General features: G+C 50.3%; 1 protein-coding gene across 2 annotated transcripts in view; it reads left to right on the top strand.

Annotated features, from left to right (window-relative positions):
- The first annotated feature begins 8,507 nt into the window (after nucleotides 1-8,507).
- Nucleotides 8,508-24,551, top strand: part of Galnt16 (polypeptide N-acetylgalactosaminyltransferase 16) — an 83,953-nt gene continuing 67,909 nt past the window's right edge. The window contains exons 1-2 of one of the 2 annotated variants that reach the window (XM_075947657.1): nucleotides 8,508-8,852; nucleotides 9,261-9,546. In XM_075947657.1, coding sequence (XP_075803772.1) covers nucleotides 9,370-9,546 — 177 coding nt within the window. In that variant the 5' untranslated portion in view covers nucleotides 8,508-8,852; nucleotides 9,261-9,369. Of the gene's footprint in view, nucleotides 8,853-9,122; nucleotides 9,547-24,551 lie in introns of those variants that run through there. The other variant, XM_075947656.1, reaches the window with a different exon arrangement.

Below are 24,551 nucleotides of genomic sequence, written 5' to 3'. Positions count from 1 at the left end.
CCAGAGCCATCAATCAGGACATCTGGCAGACTTGGGGGAAAAAACGACAGTTCTTCATCTTCATTCAGGGATCCAGAAGCCCTAACTTGTGATGTGCTCGGCCTCCCCTCATGCCTGGGTGCTGGGTATGTAATAGTCATTCAGTGCTGAGTTTGCCTCCTGGGCTTCTGCTCATTCACCTCTACCCTACTGATTGCTGGTTCTTCCTGAGGTCTAGATAGCACCCAGAGAGCTCAAGTTCAACCGAACATACCTCTCAGACCTCCTCTGGGGGACTCATTTCAGTTCATGATTCCTTAGCCAAAGTACTTCTCCACCAGGCAGGAAATATATGATGTTCTGAAATCCTTTCTCTTACCCCCAACCCATGACCAAAGCCATTGAGTCTACTCTTCTCCTGTGCCCTTGCCAGTCACTGCCCTCATGCAGACTGGACACATTGCTGGGAAGGTCACAGTGCTGCTGTGCTTCTCCACCAGTAGTCGGCAGCTGCTCACGAAACTCTATGTCTGAGCATCTCACTCCGTTAGAAGATTTTGGCTTTTCTGAACAAGTACAGATTTATTAGGGCACAGAAGATTGTCCCATGCCCACCGCATTGCCACCACTGTCCTTTCACCCACATCCACCATCCCAGCGCTCCCACACACGGTGAGTCTGCTGTCTCAGAATGGTAGCGGTGCCCTGATGCACTTTAGAGATCCTTGTTGTCTTGTATTTTTTTTTCTGCTGTTAATTCTAGGACCCCTCAAAGGCCAGAAACAAATTTTACTCACTTTTGTATTCTTCAGTACCTAGAGGGGCGTGGCATGGTTGAGTACCCAAGAGAGAAAGGGAGAGTCTAGCAACACCAACCCGACCGGAAAATGAACACTGATGCACTATCTCGGAAGGCTGCTTAAAATTTTTATGAGACAGAATATGGTGGCATGTGAATGGCCAGACCGCCCCTATTCGTTTATTCATTCATTTATTCGCTCATTTGCTTACTAAGCCCAGATATTTAGAACATATTGAGACGTTCAGCACCGTACCAGGAACTCACAGTGTACTAGGAAAGCTCCTGGCCTGGTGTCCAGGTGGGCCATGTGGTCTCCTTTGAGAACCTTGGCCACTCAGCCCTGTAGGGGGCAGTGGAGAAGGTGGTAGAGTTAGGGAGGTTGGGGGCCTTGAGAAGGTCTTTGTCTACAGGACCAGTTCTTCTGACCACTGGCTTCATTAGTGCTTTTCTTTTAAAAATGCATTGTTTGCTGTTAATAAAGGAATCTGACACTTTTCTAATTAGCTCGACGCCTCTGCAGCAGTCTTAGCCCCAATGCAACAGCTGGCTCATTTCACAATCAATGCATGGTTCCATCAGCTGCCCACCAGAATGGAGGTCATTCCTCCTCTAGCTGGTTAGGCCCTGTCTTAGGGTTACTATTGCTACGATGAAACACCATGGCCAAAGCAACATGGGGAGGAAAGGTTTATTTGGCTTACACTTCCCTACCACTGCTCATCATCAAAGGAAGTCAGGACAGGAACTCAAACAGGGCAGGAACCTGGAGGCAAGAGCTGATGCAGAGACCATGGAGGGGTGTTGCTTACTGGCTTGCTCCTCATGGCTTGCTCAGTCTGCTTTCCTTTTTTTTTTTTTTGGTTTTTCGAGACAGGGTTTCTCTGTGGTTTTGGAGCCTGTCCTGGAACTAGCTCTTGTAGACCAGGCTGGTCTCGAACTCACAGAGATCCTCCTGCCTCTGCCTCCCGAGTGCTGGGATTAAAGGCGTGCGCCACCACTACCCGGCTCAGTCTGCTTTCTTATAGACCCCAGGACCACCAGTCCGAGGACCACAATGGGCTGGGTCCACCCAGGTCAATCACTAATTAGGAAAGTACCCTACAGGCTTGCCTACACTTGGATCTTACTGAGGCGTTGTCTCAGTTGGAGTTCCCTCCTTTCAGATGACTAGCCTGTGTCAATTTTACATAAAATTAACCAGCACAACCGACCCATGTCAACTTGACACACAATACTTTTTAAGACATAACTTTTTGTCTTTTTCGTTCATCCCCAAGATCTCAGATTAATAAATATCACAAGTGTAAAACATTACACACTTAAAAGTTCCACTCTAGCACTTTAAACATTCGGTCTCTGTAAAAGTCCAAAGTCTCTTTTAAAACCCAAAATCTCTTTTTAAAATTCAGTTTCTCAATTGTGGACTCCTATAAAATAAAAAAAATAGCCGGTTGTGGTGGTGCACTCCGGTAGGATTTGCTGAAGGAGGCAGAGGCAGGAGGATCACGAGTTCGAGGCCAGCCTGGGCTACACATTTAAAAAAAAATAAGTTAAATATTTTCTCACTTCAAGAGGGAAGAACCAGGGCACAGTCACAGTCTGAACAAAGCAAAACCTTACTCCAGTGGTGTAAATAGCTCGGTGTCCAATGTCTGGGATCCACTCGTAATCTGCTGGGCTCTTCCGAGGGGGTTGGGTCACTTCTCCAGCTCTGCCTTCTGCAGCACATATAGCTCGTCTTCTAGGCTCAGGTGGCTCAACTCCACAGCTGCTGCTGTTCTTGGCATCTCCAAAATGCTGGGGTCTTCTAATGCAGCTGGGCTTCACGTTCACCAATAGCTTCTCCTGGGCTCTCTTGATGGTGCAAAGCCTCAACTCCTCTCTACAACCCCTTCATGCCTTCAAAACCACCAGGGTGACTACCAAATTTGCAGCAGGAAGTGCAACCTTGTAGCCTCTGGACCCCAGTTTCTGTGTCCTGACCCTTAGGAAACACTTTTCTTTCTCTGGGGGTAGGGGTGGGGTGGCTCAAGACAGGACTTCTCAGTAGCTCTGGAGCCAGTCCTGGACCGCACTTTGTAGACTAGACTAGCTTGAACTCAGAGAGATCCACCTGTCTCTGCCTCCTGAGTGCTGGAATTAAAGGTGTGCGCCACCACTGCCCGGCTCAAAAGTTTTATTTTAGTGGTGCTGGTCTCTTGTTAATCACAGCCGATTCTTCTCCTGCTGACCAGAACCACAGATTCTTCACACAAATGGTCTGATGGAGTCTTTGCCTCCCTCTGATACTCACAAGCCAGGTTTCCATCATCTGCTTTCCTCTCAACATTATCTTCTAAGATCACACAGATAACTGAGCTCTCAACACTCAATGAATTTTCTAGCCCAAAGTTCCAGAGTTCTTCCAGAACCTTCCCAAAACAACATGGTCAGGTCTGTCATAGCAATACCCCACTAGCCCGGTATCAATTTTCAGAACCCTAAAAGTTCTCTTATCTCGTCATCTTAGGACAGCAGCGTTTAACCTCTAACTATGGTTAGAGGTCAGATCCAGCTGCTCCAAGAGGAACAGGTAGGGGGCTCACTACCTGCCCCTGCCCCTACAAGTTACCCCCTTTCCCTGGTTCTGTACTCATCTCTCAAGTGTTTGTCTCAGGGAGGTACATGCATTAGAGATCCACGCCTTTTCTTGCTCCATTTTTTTCCCATTGACAAATGTTTGAAGAGCATGTTTTGTGTGCCATTCCCATAAGCACTGAACAAGTGGTGATAAACACACGTAAGAATCTATGAGGCAAGGTGGCTCAGTGAGTATAGACAGTTGCTACCGAACCTACCAACCTGATCTCCAATCTTAGAACTCACACAGTGAGCTTTCACTTGTGCACCATGACATGTACTGTGCCCACCCCCTGCCAAATTAATACGTGTGAAAAATAAAAGAATAAACAAAAGGAATCCACGAGGGGCCAAGGGGAAAACTCAGATGGTAAAAGTACTTGCTGAACAAGCTCAGGAACCTGGAATCCATGTCAAAAAGTGGGACACGTAATCCCAGCACTTCTACAGAGAGATGGGAGGCAGAGACGGAGAAGCTCAAGGTCATCTGGCCTGGAGTGTGCAGCTCAGCAGCAAAACCTTGAGACCCTGCTTCAAACCAGGTAGGAGGGAACACACTCTCAAAAAGCTGTCCTTTGATCTCCACATGCGCACCATGGCACACTCAAGTATGTGCAGGCAAGCGTGTATGTGCACATGCCACAGGTACACACGCATTGTGGAATATTACTTTAACTAGGCAAAGATTGTCACGTTTGTTTATGCTGTGGATTATTACTTTAACCATGTAAAGGTGTGTTACATTTGTTTATGCAGCATTTGATTTAATTATGTAAAGATGTGTTGTTGTTTCACTTTGTCTGCCTGAGGCATCTGACTGGTCTAATAAAAAGCTGAGTGGCCAGTAGCTAGGCAGAGGAGGGATGGGTGGGACTAGTGGGCAGAGAGAATACATAGGAGGAGAAGAGGAGAGAAGAGAGAATGAGGGAGAAAGAGGAGGCCAGACAGACAGACAGACAGACACAGGTGAAGCAGTGAAAGTAGGACATACAGAAAGAAAGGGAAAAAGTTCCGAGGCAAAGCATGGATGAAGAGAGATAGGTTAAAATAAATTATAAGAGCTAGTGGGAGAAGCATAAGGTAGCTTTCATAACTAATAAGCTTCCGTGTCATGATTTGGGAGCTGGTTGTGGGCCAAAAGAAAGCCTGCTCTACACACACACACACACACACACACACACACACACACACACACACACACGAGGTGGGGGGGGGAGCAAGAGCACACAAGAGGCTAATTGACCCTGTTCTCATGAAGTTTACACTCCAATGGTGGAAACTAGTAAAAGTCATTGCTTCAGGACAAACAGGAGGTAGAGGACTTGTAAGACTGGAAGAGCCTTTCAAAGAGCTGGGTTCCCCCATCTGCAGGGGTCTCCATAAGTTCAGAATTCACCTTTTTCTTAGTTACAATTTGTAACTGGAGTTTCCTCTCCCACCCACCAGTTCCCAAATAACCACTCTAAGGCATAATAGTAATTATAAACGGCTTATCCTATTAGCTTAGACTTATTATTAGCTAGCTCTTACAACTTAAATTAACCCATTTCTATTATTCTATATTTTGCCACAAGGCCCGTGGCTTGTTACCTCACATCTTGATTCCCCTGTGGCTGCTGGCATCTCCCCACACTGCCTTCTTTCTCCCTTTATCTTTGCTTGCATTTCCCACCTGGCTCTATTCTACCTGGCTATTGGCCAAATCAGCTTTTACCCCCAGCTTCTTTATTAAACAATGATAATAAGACATATTCACAGCATACAAAAGGGCATCCAACATCAACAATTGGTATGCTGAGCATGGCTAGAGGCAGTGGGTAACAAGTGTTCCAGTGGGTGGCTGCTGACCTTTGCAGGCATGGGTCTCCTCACTATTGGGGGGGATGATAAAGCCTTCCCAAGGGATAGATAGGATTCTGAGACTTGGTGTCAGCACTGTGTGTCATGTGCTTACATCTGGTCTGTTTGTGCTTCCAGCCTTCCTCCCTGCTCAGAGCAGACAGGTATGGGAGAAGGGAAGGTTTAAAACAGGGTTTCTCTCTAGGAGTTCATTAGAACCCCTCTGGGCTTCTAATGCAGTGGGGAGAAGGCCTGGGTCTCAACGGCAATGGTCACAGGGAGGCTGGGATCCTGCTCTATACTTCTCCCTTCCGTTGTCTCCAGCTAGCAGAAGCTCTGGGAGAAGCAGGGCACTCTGTCCTTGCTAATGTCAGGGGTGGCTGTGAAGCTGTTCTGGGGTCTGTTTTTGGCAGCGGTGGCAAGCCCCTTTTGCATGTGCTTTGGGCTGGCTTTAGGGGTTGCCTTTTCAGGCTCCACTCCCCCAGGCAGCCACAGCATGCCCATAGGGATGGACCCCTGGAGCCCTGAGGTGACCCTATCTATCTCATGTGTTATTTCATCCCATCTCCCCCACCAATGCACAAGCACTCAGTGCCCTCACTGTACAGTTGAGAAGACTGAGGCTGACAATGGACCCAAGCCACCTCCTAATAGGTAACAGTCAGCTCTGAATTTACCTGGCCTGCTCCAAGTAGCAAGGGCCTATGCTGATCTGAACCCCCTCTGCTGCCCACTCTCCCCAGTCCCCACCCAGATACTCAGAGAGTGCTGGGGAGGCTCTGTGAACCCAGAACTGGTGACATTTTCCTTAGCTCCCTCTGAGTAGTGGCTTTGATACCTATAGAAGAGGCGCACTGTGCCTGAGAGGAATGCCAAATGGTAGAAGATGCTTAAGGTACTAGAACCTGGGAAGGGATCTGCAGACGTGGCAGAGGAGCCCCTCTCTTCATACCCCTCCTTCTACCCAGGAGGAAACAGGCTGGGGTGGGTAAGGTCCGGGCATAGACAGCCTGGCACTGGTCTCTGGATGTGGCCCTTGCAGGCCTCCCGAGAGCTGGCTCCTCATCTGCCCATGTGATGATTAGCTCAGCTCAGGGTGTGGGAGCGCTGCAGAGCACAGACAGAGTCCTGGTCCCGTGCATCACCTGAAAACCTCAAAACACCTCGGGGCAGCAGGATTACTCTTGGGGTTTTCAGAGTTCAGGGACTGTTAGGAGCATGCAGGTCTTTCATGGTTACTTCAACCCTATGCTTCTGCTAGACGAGGATCTACTCCTAACACCAGCATGGAACTCCCGGGGAGTGCTCAGCTCTGTTCTGAGCCATTTGGGATTTGAAAATGGAAGATTAGAAGCTGCCTCCGAGACGGCAGCTCCTAGTCCCCTGCCTGTGCAGGGCAACCGTGGCTGAAGGGGACACGAGCCAACCTTTATGTCAAGTGAGATCATTACGTCCATGCTCAGGGAAGTGCCCACGGAGGTTGCTCACAAGGCATTGCTCCTCTGTGGTGGCACTGGAGGTGGAGAGGCTTCTCTTAGGGATGGAGTCAGTAATAACAGTTTTGTCCCGCGAGTTCTGAGGTTCTGAGACTAGTAGAAACTCTGCCCGATTCCATCTCCTCTTTCTAGGTTTTTCATTTGTTTTGTTTTTGAGAGAGTTCCTCTATGTAGCCTTGAGAATCCTGAAACACACTCTGTCGACCAGGCTGGCCTTAAACTCCCAGAGATCCACCTGCCTCTGCCTTCTGAGTGCTGGGGTTAAAGGCGTGCGCCACCACCGCTGGCACTCCTCCTCCTCACTGTGTGTCCCTCTGGTGCCATTAGAACCTCACTAATCTGATGTCAGTTTGACCTGGCCCAGCGCCAACTCCTACACGTAAGGGTAAGTTTGGAGCCTGTCACCAGGAGCTGCACTCTTTGCCCAAACTCTGAAAATCAAAAGTGACAGAGATGCAGATGAATCCTGGCCCCACACAGTATGATTAAACACTCCCTGCAAGAATCTTGGGAGAGCAAGGCTGGCTGGCTGCTTCAGGGCCCATGGCATCTTTGTCACCTTGCCTCTCTTGTTTGTGCCTGCCACACTGGTAAAGCCTGACTCCCTGTTTCTCTCACTGTGAGATTCTCTGTCACACCATCTTTACTTAGAGTCACACTGTTGATTGGGCCATTTGGAGACCTCCCCTTGAGACAAGGTCCCATAGCTTCAAACTCACTATGTAGCTAAGGCTGATCTCAAACTCTTGATTCTCCTCCCCCCATCTCACCTGGGCTACAGGCAGGTTCTGTGCCTGGTCCTGTTTTTGGGCATTTCTCAAAGGCAAAGTATCACTATTCTATAATGATCCTGGGTTTCCCTAAATAAAACACTGGGATCTTCTTCCCTTCAGAAGAAATACATCAAGCTTCTATTAGGGTTCAGTGCCAAGTGCCGAAAATACAAAGAAACACCATCTCATTTCACTGTATCTCCGGGTGATGCTGATGTGAGAGGCAGGACATGCTGTGATCTCACTGTTTGCCTCATTCCCCAGATGACTTCATGTGCAAGCCTGACCCACCTTGGGTTTTCCAAAGAACTAACATATCCAACACCATCCGAAAAGCACCACCCCGTCCACTCTGCTCTTGGCATTCAGGACCTTCCAGAATCCAGACTTGTCGGCTTGGCCAGTCTCAATTCAAACCAGGTCTTTGGCGGTATCCAGAACTCTCTCTTTTCCACAGAAGTACTATCCTCAGGACCGTGGCTGTCCCTGCCCTCTCCTCACTCTTCTCTGCCGGTTTAGGATTTTCCTCCCATCCCCCCAGATTCACCTACCCTCCCATCCCCCAGATTCACCCACCGTCTCTGAGAAGCCTTCCTAAAGACCACTTTGCAACACTATACTTCCTGGAATCATTTCTATAGTTCATTACCTAAGACAGCTTTGCAATAAATTGTTTCTTCTTCTACAGTATGTCCTTTGGTATCTCACAGCTATTCATTGAGTGTCTTCCTATGCCTGACAGGCCCTAGCCCGTCCTGTCTTTTGCCTGGAGCCTGAATTATTCACACCTGCTTCTCACCTCTTATCAACCCCAGAGCTTCTGCAGAATCAGAATCTAAATGACGTCTGTCACCACTTTATTTTGCACTTTGTCGGTAAAGTGTCAGAAGGCTTGTAGACTGGGCTCTGCCCTTTGGCGTGGCCTCTGTAGCCCTTTCATTCTAATGGGCTGGTGATGATGCATCAGGATTGGTCAGGGAACAGTGAAGCCGGAGCGGAAGGGAGCTACGAGAAAGCTAGGAGCCCCAAGCTAGTGAAGGATGTCCAGTAGTTGCATCCCTTTACTTGCTTTGGTTGTGTGGCAGCGCAGCTTTACCTGGCTCTCCGCGAGTGTCAAGTGCATCAGCTTCCACGCCCCCCCCCCCCCCACCGGACCACCGAGGCGACTGGGAATGCTAGGTTGCCGAGGATTCCGGTGCAGAGTCAAGATTGCCTCCCCGCCAGCCTTGCCCCCTTCGAAGGACTAGTTGAACACCCTTGAACCCCACGCCAGAGCGCAGTTCACAGCGCCGCCCGGAACTACCGCTACGCCACTCGGGCCAAGGCCAGGGGTCGCGCAACATCGTAGGTGACTCAGGGCTGTTCGGCGGTGGGGTGGGGGTGGGTGGATAGACAGCTCAGGACCGCGCGGGGGCAGTGGACAGTAAAGGGGTAGCGGAGCGTTGCGAGCCGAGACCGACTCTGGCCCATCGCCATTCCGCTCGGGTGTCTGTCTGGCCGAGGCCCCGGGTGCGGGAGGAAGGCTCGCGCCACTTCCCAGCGGGCGCGCTCTTCAGCCGGTGCGCAGTGGCCCGGGCCGCCCGCGGCGTCTGGAGCGCCGGGCCCGCTAGGCGCGCGAATGAATGGGCGCCCGGGGCCGCGCGCGCTCGGGGCTGAAGGGCATTAGGACCGTGAGGATCGCTCCGCGCTCCTGTCTCTTCCTATCACCCCCACCACCACCACCACAACCTCTCTCCTTTTTCTGCTCTGCAGGACTGAGCAGCCCGGAGCGAGCGATAACAGTTGGGGCAGAGAGCGCCTCCGCCCCGGCCCTGAGAGCACGCCGGCCCCGGGCCCCACGCGGGGCGCCCGTCCGCCCACCATGAGGAAGATCCGAGCCAATGCCATCGCCATCCTGACCGTAGCCTGGATCCTGGGCACTTTCTACTACTTATGGCAGGACAACCGAGCCCATGCAGCATCCTCGGGCGGCCGCGGCGCGCAGAGGGCCGGCGGGAGGTCGGAGCAGCTCCGCGAGGACCGCACCATCCCGCTCATTGTGAGTACGCTCTGCGCACCCGGTGAGCGGCGGCTCGCATTCTGCCCCTGCGCTGTTAGCCCAGGGCGCGGGGCCCGGCCGGGGGCTGCGTGCCCCGAGAGCCGTTCAGGCTTTGTATATGTTCGAGAATTCCTGCCCGTTGTTATGGCAACCTGTGCCGGCCCGGAGGGGCCAGGGTGCTTGGATGCAGGGAGGGTGACAGCGTGTGGGGGCAGGGAGAAAGTGCTGCAAGTTTGGTGGGCCCGGCGTGCGCGCGCGATTGGGAACGTGGCGGCTCTCGCGGCCCCGCGCTGCCGGGGCTGGGGACTGGGGGGCTGTGGGCTCCTTGCCATCCCTAGAGGGCGGCTGGCCCAGGAGTGCAGCGAGCGGGTGGTGGGAGCAGAGCGCAGCAAGAGCGCGTAGGTGGTGGTGCGCACCCTGTCTCCAACCTCTGGGGTAAAGGACGCCGGGTGGCGGCGTGGGTATGGAAGGGTCGCTGAGCGCAGCCCTTGGCTTAACGTCTCCTCATCCCAGATCAACTTGGACCCGTTTCTTCGATATTGACCACTCTTTTCCCCAGAGGTGTTTTCTGGCTCCCCGGGGACCGGGAGAAGGCTTGTCCTGTATGCGCTCCCCCATCACTAGGGTCTGCAGAAGAAGGGGACAGTGTCTGCGCTTGGGCTCGGCAATTCCCTCTCATTAGATCACCCTCCTGACGTCTGAGCTAGCCGTGGAAACAAAAGCGGTGTAGCACTCCAGGAGCCGGGGCAGAACTAGGGCCGGGAGTAGGGGGAGGACTTAGCTGCCCAGTAGACCCCCGGTGGGGGCTTGCGGAGCCTGCAGGGGGCGTTTCTGTCTACACTTTGGCCTGGTCGGCTGGTGATGGTTTCGTGTTACCAGGCCCAGCACCTGTTGAGGAAAGAGACATGGGATTCTTAGGGAGACCGCTGGGAAGGGAGTGTTCTTCCTATGGGAGCAGGTGACCTCTAGGGACACTCTGCTGGACAGGGGCAGCTTAGTGCGATCAGTACCAGAAGGAAGAGCAAAGAACTGTGAGGGAGTAGGAGAGTGGGGGGAGGGTGCAATTTTGACCCGGAAAAATCTGAACCTGGAAGATGATAAGACAGGAGCTTCTCCCGAAGGCACAAGGTCAGGAGTACTGACACCTGTACCCAGTAGAATACAAGGTATTTTCAGCAAAGTCCAAGACTATGAGGATGGTTCTGCAGATACCCATCCTGCCCCAGATTCTCTCACATCACCGTACTGAAAAAGAAGTAAACTAGGTGGTGGTGGTGCACGCCTTTAATCCCAGCACTTGGGAGACAGACTCAATCTCTGTGAGTTCGAGGTCAGCCTGGTCTACAGAGTGAGTTTCAGGACAGCCAGGGCTGCACAGAGAAACCCTGTCTTGAAAAACCAAACAAAAACAGACCAATAAAGAAGTAAAAACTTACAGATAGGATTGCTTTCTGGGCCTGGTGGGAGGAGACCTTAGGCCCTAAGGTTTGTGTTTTAATCTAGATTCCAAAATTGGGGTGCATCTATGCAAATAATGCTGAGACTGTCCACTTGTCCCGTACCTAGGGCATGGCATCCAAAACCCTTGCCAATGTTTGGACAGAGTGGAGGAAAAACCTATACATGCTAGGGCCCTGAGATTTATGTGGACTGACTGCTTGGAACAGGAACAACAAAAACATTGGTGGCTCTAAACTCCAGTGAGTTCCCACACCGAGTCTCAGATGCCCTATTCTTAGTTCTGATGACTTCAGCCCTGCCCTCAGGGAACGCAGCCTAAGGCCAGCACCAAAGGGGTGAGGCAGCTGGCCAGATTCCCTGGCCCCTTTCTCTGATGACCTGTCTGGAGGTAGCTGTCATCTGGAAGAGGAGGGGAAGGGGTAGGAGACAGGGGAAGAGAGCACTGATCTCAGAGAACCTTCTATACCCTCTGATGCAGAAGTCTGGACCCTGACTTTGGCTGGGACACCTGTCTCCTGTGCTTCTCGGATGAGACGCCCAGATTGGGATGTGTGTTTAATGGGGGCACTATTGGTGGGATCCAGCAAATATTTTGAGGGATGTATTTTACAAGTTGGGGGGGGCACTTGTGAACACTTCCCTGCCCCTCATTCCTGCAGGCGACTTGTTGCTGGTAGGAGGTATAGACCTAAGCTTAGTGTAAAGTGGGGGTGGGGGAGAGGATTGGGGAGATACCTGGGAACTGGGAAGTGAAGGTACAGAACAAAAGGCAAGAATGGAAGTCCCAGGGAACTGGGTGGCAGAGCCTTCTCTTGCTACTTGGGAGCACAGCCAGAGCACTCGCTATTCTTAGGCTTTAGCCTGAGATGCCTCTTCTGCCAGCGTCGGGCCTGATGCATTGTATTCCTATCTTGAGTAACTCGCTTCCACCTGATTCTCAGCCGAATGTAAGCGGTGCACGCAGGGACCATGCGGGATGCCTTTTGCATTCCCACATTGATACACACAGCCGGATTTAATAAGTACCTCTTTGATAAAGGAGTGCAACAAGATTTTTGCTCACTAGGAGCAGTGAACAAACAGCTCCAGCTTCAGTCCCCTGACTACTTATCCACAGCTCCAGCCTGACTGAGGTAGAAAGGCAAGGCGATGCAGGCTCAAGCGCCTTCAGAAGGTGGACTTTTTGTTGAACTTAAAAGGGGGCAGGTGCTGCTAAAGATTCGATGGCTCTCTGAAAGTTTTGATAAACTATTCACTGTCAATCATTTCCAAACATCTCTTTGTTGAGTTGGGCCATAATTTCAGATTCTTAGAGAATGAGGTGGCCTGCCCTGTTGTCAGAGGCTGAGCAAAGTCAGACAGACATCATCACCACTCCCCTGGGAACCAGAGCTAAAGCTGGAAAGGGAGGGTCTGTGTGAGAGTCTGGTCCTGGAGGCAGCTCTGCCTTCACGCTGTTGCCTGGCCTGTTCAAAGCCAGCCAAGTTACTTCTGGACCTTGGAGTGCTTGTTTGCCTTGTGGGCTGTCGGCATGGCAACCCTATGGCCAAATTTCTCAGAGACGCCCTGAGTCTCCATATTCTGTCTTGCTCTCAGCCTGTGTGTCACAAATTCGGATATGAAGATTTGGTTGTGGAAGTTAGGATTTAAGGGAGAAGCTGACTTCCACCCTTCTGTCAGCTTTACCACGTGACAAGGTTTGTTACTTTTCCTTGCCTGTGCTGGGCAAGGGGACATATTTGGAAGCATCCTTTTGAGTCTATACTGATCTACACTGGCAGAGGAGGCCAGCTGATATAGGAGGCCAAGCAGCCAGGGTTGGAGTCTGTGGTTGTTTGGTTCTAGATTCAGGTTTTCCATATACCAGTTCTCTAACAGGCATGAGTGAGAGGCCAAGGTCTTACACGAAATTTCGTTTTACATTGTTTGAAAACAAAACTATTTAACACATGAAAAGTTTAGGCATGAATTTTTCTGAACCAGAACTTCTTTTCTTTTCTTCCTTTCTTTCGTCTTCCTTGTTCATTTGTTGTTTTTTGAGACACAGTAGCCTTGTGTCTCAAAAACCTTCCTGCCTCGGTCCCCTGGGTATTAAGATCGCAGCTAAGTATCTCCACACATTGGCTCAACAGGAGTTTCTTATCCTGAAGTTGAGACAGTGCTGAGTAGCCACGGACAAAATACCATCTCTGGACCTTTGCTAGTCTTTGTTCAACCTGGATTAAATAATTGGCCGGGTTTGTTAGTGCCTTAATAAACAGAGGGTGGATTTCTAGAAGGAGGAAAGTCTCTTTGGAGGTTCTCCAGGGTGCTGTGAGACAGTATAGTCAGTCATGAGCTGTCAGGAGGTTCTGTTGTAACCTTTTCTTTAGATCTTTCAGGAAACTCCATCGCTAGTAGAAGGGGACACTGATGGTGGCTTTTCTGGTGCTGTTCTCTGAGAACTAAGGTTCAATAATGAATTTGGATTTTATTTATAATGTGTACATTTTGGAACTGTGGGAATATGATTTGTCCAAATGATGGAAAATGATTTTGTATTCAATTTGTCTAGGCCCTATATATGAGAAAGAGGTTAGCGAGAGAAAAACCGCTAATACCCACAATTCCCTTTGCCAGTGTGTTCAGATGTAAAGTGTCCATGGGTTCTATTCCTGGGATGTGGGGGTAGCTCAGAGGCAGCCAAACCTGGAGAGAGCCCTCACAGGGATGCCAGAGGGCCAAGGACACAGGATGCGTGTTAGGATGCTGCTCATCCCCCCATCAATCCCATTATTTCTGTGCCACAACCGTAGCCCCCACCAGCCAGTGATCCCCCACTAGATGCTGGGAGGCCTAAGGGACTTGGCTTCCTTCTGTGGTGGTTGTATTTGTCAGCTCAGCAAGCAGAGGAAGCTCTGAGATGGGGAAAAAATACCATTTAAGGTGGACAATGGAGGGAGTTCTGGGTGGCAAGGCAACCTAAGCTACCCAGGGAACTGTCATGTTATAATGGAAGAAACCACCTTAAGGTCAGAGGGGAGCCTGCAGCCAAGTAGTTCATTACAGTTAGAAGATTGGAGATTTATGCCCTGCCTGCTTCTTCGGGGAACCCAGAGCAGCCGACAAGTCACAAGGGGACGGACAGACTGAGACCCAGGCCTTCCAGAAATGAGCAGGAGCAATAAGCTTTCATGTGAGGTCAATTAATGACCCCGGGGGCACCAAATTTGATTGACTTAGACGTCAGGCTTGCACTGGACAATCTCATACTGAGGCTCTGAGAACTGATTCAGGCTTCTCAGTCCAGCCTGTGTTAACTGCCTGCTCGGGGTGACATTGATGATAGCGGCAAGCATTTGGTACTTCTGACATAGGACAAGTATTGCCCAAGCTGTAGCTCAGAGCTCCCTCCCACAGCAGCCCTGTGAACTAGGTACCAACGAATGTGCAATCAGCACAGGGGTAAACTGAGGCTTCCCCACGGTCTGTGGAGTGAGTGCGCTAGATCTGGGTGTTTAAGACTCTAGATCTGCTGTGCTGGCTTTTCCCTGGCAAGATCCTGGTTGGCTTCCCCAGGTAGCCCTTCAGGTCTACATCTGTGCACTCGGCTTCACAAGTCAGAATACTGGAGGGAAATTGTGTCTGTACTGAGCATGTGCAGACTTCCCCCTTGTCATTCTGTACAGGGTGCTCTAGAAGGACTGCTTTTACATTTACATTGTCATCTCTGTTTAAGAATCCAGACATGGAACGTGACCAACCAGTTAGGAGCATCTTTCAGAGGAACCAGGTTTTGCCTTCCGTGGGCACTGCACTCAAATTGCACAAACCCACACTCAGATACATACAGATACACATAATTAAAAATAAAATATTAAAAAAGAAGCTAGACATGCTCTAAAGTATTCAGAAGGTTATACAGACACGGCTGTTTGATCTTATTTTTGAGACAGTTCTCATTTTGTAGCCTCAGCTGTCCTGGAACTCACGGAAATCCTCTTGTCTCAGCCTCGCTGGGGTCCGGGGTTGCAGGCACAGTGTACTTTGCTACTTTATATAAGAGATTTGAACATCACTGGGTTTTGGCTCTTGGATAGGCTGGCAGGAAGACAGACCTAGGATGGAAACAGAGGCCGGCTATTGCAAAGGCGGGTGTGCGGGTTGGTGTGTGTGTATCTGTGCACACGCCCACAGGCATGTGGGTTGTGGATGGGTGCCCACAGTGGCCACTGTGAGGTTCAGTTCTGCTGCTGAGCTGATTGTCTCCTTGCCACCTGGAGGTGGGTCTAGAACCACCTTCCTTTGGAGAGCGGGGTCCAGAAGGGGCCAGTGGGTACAGTTGCAGGGAGAGAGATTTCTTTGCAACAGAAGGTAAGGCTTTCCTGCAGAACCAGCCTACATAGTTCAAGGCCCACCAGGGTGTCTCTCCACAGGCCCAAGTCAGCAGATAAATGCTTCCAATAGCAGCAGGTAGGGAGAAAAAAAAAAGACTCACTGTCACAAAATAGGGTCCAATTATTGCACAGCAGGAGACCGGGCGCCCTGAGAAGCAGGGCTGACCTCGCTTGCTGGGGCTGGGAGGAGGAGGGTGAATAAAGGAACCTCCAGCTGCTGTGTGCTCCGCCCCTCTATTTCTTCAGAGCAGCCCAGCAGGGAAGGAGGGGGGAAGCCAGCAGGGTCCTCTGCTCAGCTGAATAGCCAGGGGGTGGGGCTTCAGCAAATGTCCTGCTCCAGATGCTCCCTTGGTACTTTGGTGGTTTTTGCCTGGCAGTTTCATGCATCCCACATCTGCTTCCTGACTCAACTTAGGTACCACTGGCAAATTACTTGTCCTTTCAACCAGGGTCTTGCTTAGCCTTTACTTTCTAGGACAATGTGGCCTGGCACACACCCCTGAGCCCACCCCAGCCTCCACATTCCCCTCCACGCCCCACGCCCACCCACAACCGCTGGTTTATGGAAGAGGCAGCAGCTCAGGACTGCCTGTGTCCTTATCTTCCAGGTTTCAGCCACACCCATGGGTAGTCTGGCCTGAGATTCGGGACCACCCAAAGGACCTTGTTGAACATCTAAACCAGGAATGATTGGGAGATTAGGGTTACTTTGGGTAAGGGGACAAACAGAAGAACCTTGTTTGTTGTGCTTTGTTTTTCTATATTATGCGTAAAGCTCCTTTGAACAACATGCGGCTGGCTTGGAAGTAAGTCAGTTCCAGGGAAAGCCTCCTCCTGCTGTTTCATGGGGTTCAGCATGGCTCTCTGACAGTCAAAAACATTGTCACAGCTCACAGAGGGGTGACAAACTCTTAAGTGTGCCCAGAGTGTGAGATTGGCCATCCTGGACTCTCCCTGGCTCCTTGATGGCCCTACAGGGGGACTGGCCCAGGAGAAACTGAGGCTGGTGCTTGAGAAGGTGATACATGGGGCGGGATGCAGACAGGCTATGAATGGATGCCCAGGGAATCGCTGTAAACTCAGCCCTGCAGCCGAGGGGCTTGTATCCCCAGGTGAGTCACTTCCATTCTCTATCTCAGCCGTCCCTTCCAGCTCAGACTGCAAAGCCCTTTTGGGCTCAAGACCTCCTCTTCCTGAAGGAGAAAATAAGGCCAGAGGGCTAGGCATACAAAAGCCAGTCTCCTGAAGTGCTGGGAACTTTGACATCTCCATAAGGAATTTAGTCGTTTACTGACTGGTGGAGCCATGTGGCTGCTTCTGCTGAAGGTTTCTGAGTGCATCTGGGATGTGCAAGGGTGTGCTTGGAGAAGTATCCCCGGGTAGACTTAGACCTTTCAACAATTCACAACCAGAAGGAAGCTACAAGGACCTGTACCCAGAACCTGGCTAGAAGAAGACAGAAGTGTGCTTTCCCTTAGGTCACAGCCTGGGAAAAAAACATCAACATCCTTTAAGTACTTTGGCAGGTTGGTCATCTCTTGGCCACCTTTAGCTTTTCCTTGCTTACAGATACAGGAGACCATCAGAGGGATGATAATGGAATCCCTGGGAGCTGCAGACATTCTGAAAACAGATGACAGCAAAGAGCCAACCCGAAATAGGAGTGACTGCTGCCACTGGTAAAATGCCAACTGCGTCCCTTAGTCACTGTCTTGACAGTTGTTTACCGCGCACGTCCTATGTGCCAGGACTGTTATGAGCATTAGAAGAACAGGAATAGTCCTGCTCTCCAGGAGCTTGGGTCCTTGCAGACAATAAGCATATGGACAAGACATAGGTAGCCGCAGATGTGTGACAATGAAATAAAGCCATGTAGGAGGGCAGAAAAATGGGTGAAGGGGGCCAGGAAGGGTGTCTCTGGTAAGCTGGGATTTGAGCAGAGGTTTGAATCGAAAGAGACGGAGCCATGCAGACATCTAGGGAGAGATTGTGTGTTCCAAACGGCTGACTGTAAGCCCCATCCCTGGAGGTTGTAATGCATGGTGTCCTTGGCTAGGGCAGCCTGAGCCAGGAGGAAACAGCCAGAGGTGGAGACCGGATCATTAGGCCTCAAGGGCCGTGGTAAAGACAGGCTCAGAGATGCATCCCTGAATCGTCAAGAAGTGATAAATTATATTTGGTGTGCCAGCTTGGCAAGTCAGGGAACTGTGTCATTCATTTCAGAATCATTTTCCAGCAAGATGATCAAATCTATTTGCAAGTGTTGTTTCTTAATGTTCTATGGCTTGGAACACTTTGTCCTTAGAGTGTGGGATTAGTGAAATACTCACGCACAGTGTGTGGGTGTGCGGCATATGTTTCAAGCGTGTTATACATGTGTTTGTGTGTGATGTGTCCTGTGTCCTGTGGTATCATGTGTTATGTCGTGTGTGTGTGTGTGTGTGTGTGTGTGTGTGTGTGTGTGATATGTGTGGTATGGGACTCAGGAGGGGGAAGAGAGGGCACTGGTGCCTCTAATGGTACAGGAGAAAGGGGCCCTTTGAAGTCCTGGAATGGGGCAAGACGGGAGGCCTGGCTCTAGAGAGTGCTTTGTGTGGGTTGCAGAGGGCCTCAGCGGGGTATCTGGTGAAGCCCTCCTTTGTTTCCTTGGTGGTATTCTCCTCAGGTACAGCTGAGATGCTAGAATCGTTTTTCTGGCAATGCAGGCAGGACCTTGGGATTCTTTTGCCTGAGCCTCTGAGGGCTGAAGCTGTCCCCAGATGAACAGGTGGCACTTGTTCAGGAGCAACCAAGGCCAGCAGGACAGGGGACCCCACTCAGCTGTTTTCAGTGAGGTTCAAGTGGCTTCCCCGGTGCTCACATGATGGATGGTGGGCTTTGTGTGTTCCTGTGCGTTCTTGACTGGCTGCAAGGCTTTGTTTTTGCAGTTGAGGTCATACAGGTCAGTTGCACAGGCAACCATGACCTTCCAGACACTGCTTCCAGAGTTCAATTTTATGTCTACCTTGTCACAGCGGTTCTGGATCCCTGCTTCTAGATGCAGATAGAGAGACCTGCTGATGTCTCAGGGCAATTCACTGCAAGACATTCTGAAGCTCTGGCCTGCAGGTGCCCTTGCTGGAGGGGACCTGTGTGACTCTCCATCATTGCTGAGTCAGTCAGCTCTGGGGATGGGAATGGGGAGCTGGTGTTTGTGAGTTGACAGGGTTTTTTGTTATTGTTGTTGTTGTTATTTTGTGTGGAACCATCATTTTTCCTTTCCTGTGGAACTGCTTTCTGAGATTGGGTTATGGAGGCAGGGCTTTGGGGCAGTATCCCAGGGGTTGAGGTAGAGCTCACTCTAAGGCTCATGGAGAAGGAACATGTGATCAATTAGTGATGTCTGTTGTGGTTTTGGTGGCCTGGAGGAGCACAGTGGTTAGGACAAAGCACAGCACCTAAATCATTCACCAACCCAGGACCACAGATAAAGAAGCAAACAAAAGACAGGGCAAAGGCAGTTCTGGAAAGTACCGTGGAACAGCGAGCGATAAGGGATTTCCGGGGAGAATACAGATGGTATCTTGGTACCACACCATGAGAATGTGAAAATTGTCAGGGCTTTCCCCAAGAACAGTAGGAATCTCGAGATGATAGCTCATTCCTGGGTGTACCTCAAGATTGCAAATCTTCCCTTTTTTTTTGTTTAACAGAATACAGCATCTCTTAAAAACCCCAGATAAGTAGAGTCCCTGTACCACACCTGGACAGGCAACGTGGGCTGGAGTTCAGAGTGAGGTTGGGGGTGGGCGTGTTTGAGGAGTCAGTATAGAGCCGGAAGGATCTGGAAGTCAACACTGGGCAGGTAGGTGGGCCAAGCAATGGCCTAGACAGAGGTGGGACAACAGGATGCAGGGCATTAGGCCTGGACAAGAATCCTAGGGGCAGCCAACCCCAAGGTTCTGAGAATGTTTACAAGGTCAGGAACAAGGCGGACACCTCTGTGTAGGTGGACAGAGCTGCCTTCCCCAGATCCACACCCCTATGTTTGCAGTCCTTGACGTCATCACCTGTATCTCTTAGAGAAGCTGAATCTTTTGTTTTATTTGATTTTTATTGATTTAAACTTTAAAACAGACACTGATTTCAGTTGTTGGAAAACTTTTGGGAATGTTTAAAAGAATATCTCTATGTGGGATCTGTATTTTTAACTGTAATTTTTTTTTAATGAATTCTCAAGACAGGCTATTTCTAGTGAAATCTTGGTATCCAAATTGGAACATACTATAAAAATATATATTGGATTTCAAAGACAGCATCACGAAAAGAAATTCAAATAACTTCACTAATTTTTTTTTCCTGTGTTGAAATGATACTATTTGAAGCTTTGAGACATCCCAGTGCCAAATTCTTGGGACTGCGCCCAAGGCCTTATGCATGCCAAGCACATGCTGTATCATGAGCTGAGTCCCCAGCCTCCAGTCTACTATTGAAATTAATTTTACCTGTTCCCTTTTACCCCGCTTTAAAAAATTTACTAGAGAAGTTTGAATTGTATATGTGCCTTATGTCCGGTTTCCCATTGGAAAGGTCCGGGGCCTGCATAAGTGCCTGACACTCTCTCTGGTGCTGGGAAGTTGTCTAAGGAAAGAGGTTCATCGCGGGAAGAGTGGGGCCAGTGTCTTGCTTACCATGACTGCTGGACGACTCTTTCCCATTCCAGCTGCTGCTGAGCTGTGGGTTCCCAGTTCCCCATCATCCTTGGCATGGCGCTCCTCTCAGCATGGGCACTGGCCTCGCACCACCATTAAAATCAGTATTTCTGTTCCTTGCCTTCTAAGCTCTCACAGTGATGCAAATGGGTTTAGGAGGAGGAGTGGGAGCAATGGAGGCCGGACGACGTTTGCTCTCTAGCCTGTTCCTTTTGGTGTGTGTCATCTTTGTCCTGTTAGAGCCAGGAGGACAGATAGGCCTCAGCTGTAATTCTGGCCCAGACTCTGTGGAAGTGGAGGCTGGAGCATGACGCTGAGTACTCTGAAGCCCAATCCAAGCGGGATGGGAAAGGGACCGATTGGCTATGTCTGAAGGGAACTTGGAAGGAGGCGGTTGAACATGGGCCTTGCGTGAACTAGTCCAGTGTTCCGTGCGGTGGCCTTTGCTGAGTGACTCATCTCTCTTTTACAGACTGGATAGGCTTTAATATCCAATAGATACAGCTGACTAATGTCTCTATTTTACTTACCGTTATTATTGTGTGTGTGTAGGGGGCCTGTGTGTGATTGCCGCAGTACACGTGATGGGAGTTAGTTCTCTCCTCCCACCATGGATTCTGTGACTTGAACTCGGTCATCAGGACACAGCCAGAAGGCCATGGTGAGCAGGAGCCTGTATGGTGTAGGAAGAAAGGGGTGATTCATTCTCCCCCCCTCCCCCGGGCCTTTCTTCCGTCTTATTTCCTTGAAAGCAGGTTGCTGTGGATGTGAGAACATTTGGGGCTTTCTCAGGGCTCTGATGAAGATGCAGCCCAGCAGAGTGGCTCTGAGCACTCCTGTACAAGCTGTTGGTGGCCATAAGTTGTTGTAATGTGTTAACTTGTCTATTCATTGTCTGTTGTTACCGTAAAAATCTCACCCAGACTCAAAGGCTTCAGACGATCATTGTCTGTTAGTGTGTCTGTCGCTTGGCGTGTGTGTTGGTGCTGGGACCCTGGGAGGTCGCTGGGAACTGCTGGTTTGGAAACAGATGAAGAAGGACAAGGATAGAGCACTTTTGACCGCCAGTATGAACCTGCTACACGCCTTTCAACCCTCACAGCAGGCCTGGGCGCTGCGCTGCAGTCCCCATGTCTCAGATAAGAAGCCTGAGTCAGAGACGGCAGGTTATCTGGCAGCCAAGTCCAGATTCGGCCAGACTCCCCTGCTTCGAGCTTGTGGAGACACCTACATGGCATAATGGGTGCCCTGTGATGTCACAACTCACAGGGCAGAGCGAACCCTGCCTGTTGAAGTCAGGGTGGGTACGGGAAGGGATTCATGGCACAAATGAAGGACTAGGGTGAAGAAGAGGTGACCTTATCAGGTGCTTAGGCTAGGGGGCAGTAGAAGGACTGCGCAGGTTGGCGGGACTTATGGATTGTAAGGTTATGGGGTGGCAGAGGCCCCTGCTGCTGGTTCAGGCTGTCCTGACAGTGTTCCTTAAAGCCCAGAGAGTGCCACACAAACGGAGCAGGCCTCTACCTGGGATGGGATACTGGGCAGAGAGAGGGAAAACAAAGGAACCAGCCCAACACAGCAGTGCAATGAGCTTTACATGGTGTTTTGTGGTGGGACGTGACAGCAGTCCCAGCTTGTGAGGTAGAAGCAGGAGGATCAGAAGCTCAAGGTCATCCTCAGCTCTATAGTGAGTTCAAGGTCATCTTGGGCTCTGGGATTGTCTCAATCAATCAATCAATACATCTCCCCACATGATGATAAGCTTTCTTATCTCTTTATTTTTTGATCGTCTGGCCTTCCCCCTCAGGAACTGGTCACTGAAGAATGACTTGCTAAATAACTAAATAACTTTCCCAGGATCCTATTGTTGGTATGGGCAGATCAAGACTTGCACCCAGAAACCAACCTCAGGACCAAAGTCCCTTTACCTCCAACTGTACAAGCTGTATGAGAGGGCCAGGCTTTCTCCAGGACCTTGTGAAGTCTCCTCATTCTCTCTTCCCCTTTGGTCAGAGGCCAAGAATGTAGCAGAACAACCTCCCATTCATTGCAAGCTTGCCAGTGATAGTTATGACCACTGAAAGGGGCAGGCAGGGCCTTTTACTTTCCTGTAACCCCCTCCCAACACACACCATCATACACCATCACACACATATACACACACACAAATACACACACACACCCTGTCATACACCATCACACATACACACACACACCATCATACACCATCACACACACACACCGTCATACACCATCACACACACACACACCGTCATACACCATCACACACACACCGTCATACACACACACCGTCATACACCATCACACACACACCGTCATACACCATCACACACACACACACCATCATACACCATCACACACATACACACACACAAACACACACACACAAATACACACACACACCCTGTCATACACCATCACACATATACACACACACCATCATACACCATCACACACACACACCGTCATACACCATCACACACACACCGTCATACACCATCACACACACACCGTCATACACCATCACACACACACACCGTCATACACCATCACACACACACCGTCATACACCAGCACACACACCGTCATACACCATCACACACACACACACCGTCATACACCATCACACACACACCGTCATACACCATCACACACACACACACCGTCATACACCATCACACACACACACCGTCATACACCATCACACACACACACACCGTCATACACCATCACACACACACACCGTCATACACCATCACACACACACACACCGTCATACACCATCACACACACACACCGTCATACACCATCACACACACACACCGTCATACACCATCACACACACATATACATATACATACATATTTATAATAACAATAGTTTATAAAGAAAAGAGTGTAAGCTGGGCCATGGTGGTGCACACCTTTAAATCCAGCACTCTGGAGGCAGAGCAGGAGGATCTCTGTTAATTCAAGGCCAGCCTGGTCTACATAGTGAGTTCTAGAATAGATAAAACTTCACAGAGAAACGTTGTCTCAAAGAACAAAACGAAACAACTAGTCAAACAAAACAAAACAAAAAAAGAAAGGAAAAAAAAAGAAAGAAAAGTTAAGAGTGTGAACAAGCAGGGCTGGCTAGAATCTCACCACAGTTTGCCTCCAGCCCAGAGTACAGGGTACTTGTGCCCAGAGCTCTACAGAACGCCAGGCGTCTGACTAGCCCGGACCTAACTCCTGTCAAAATCCAAGAGTGGAGGAATAATTGAGCCTCTAGGACATAAGTGTCACTCACAGCTCTTGACTTCCCTAAGTCCCCATACCCCACCAGGCTGTAGAAAGGATCTGTGATTGTCCCCGTGCCTTCTTTGTTCTCACGGGACCCCTTTTGTTCAGTCGCATTGGCATTGCTGGCCTTTCTGCTGCAGGAATCCCAGTGGTGAAATTCCTGTGGACTCCTTGTGGGCAGATGCAAGCCTGGTGTCTGTCTGCCTGGCTGGGTGTGAAGATGGGTGGCTCGCGGGCTTCAGTGCAGGAAAAAGCGTTGCTCCTCCAACTTCTGGGTAAGCAGCCTTTTGTCAAGTGCCCGGGACCAAGCAGGGCAGGGTGCTCCCCAGTGGAGCAGCTAGAAGTCTAGTGCCGCCATGACGGCTGCTCAGGGAGGCTGGGATCCTCCTCCTCACTTCTCATGAGCCTGGAATTATTATAACCCCAAGAATACAGAAGAAACAGGGAGCAGGAATTTCCAACCTCTCGTTTTGTTGGTAGGAAAACTGGACCAGAGAGGTTAAGTGACTCGCCCAAGGGCAAATAGCAATCTGCCAGGCAGCAGGCCAACACCGAGCTTGCCTTCCCTGCCACCATATGTCTTTCTCTTAGGTCACATTGAGCTTGTGTTCCAATCTGAGGTGAAGCTACAGCTTGAAAATGACGAAGCTGCTTCTGCGTAAGAAATGCTAGCCAGAAGCCAGTCCTGTGTGAAGTTCTTCATGTCGTCAGGCCTGGGCACCTAGTGACATTCGGAGGACTCAGAGAAAGCCCCACACCAGACCAGTCATGCTAAATTCTCCCTGAAGTCTTCCGAAGACTTCCTAGAAACCTGACTCTAGGAAATTAAAATGTTTTCTAGGATCAGTGAGCCGCCTGGTCAGGGGTGCACTGACCCTGGAGACCTGCCCATTGCTACCCTATAGAACCAAGCAGATGGGGAGAACGGCCCAGATGGGTGCCTGGTGACCAGACCAACAGGGCAGGAACTTCTAGAAGGAGTATCCATTGTCTGAAGGAACACTGTTCCCTTGAGAGAGGAGTTCTGAATCCAGCCTCCAGGCTTTAAGCTCCCACCCTCCCCACTTCACTGCTGTTGGAAGGCATTGCTGGCTGGTCAGAGGTTGTAGTCTATCATGGCCTGGCAGCCTTTTCCAAAAGCTTGGCAACCCAGAGACTCCCCCTGCTCCCCA

The sequence above is a fragment of the Microtus pennsylvanicus genome, chromosome 14 (assembly GCF_037038515.1).
Source record: "Microtus pennsylvanicus isolate mMicPen1 chromosome 14, mMicPen1.hap1, whole genome shotgun sequence".
Classification (NCBI taxonomy): Eukaryota; Metazoa; Chordata; class Mammalia; order Rodentia; family Cricetidae; genus Microtus; species Microtus pennsylvanicus.
Note: the sequence above shows the minus strand (reverse complement) of the source record. Positions and strands in the feature narration are given on the sequence as shown.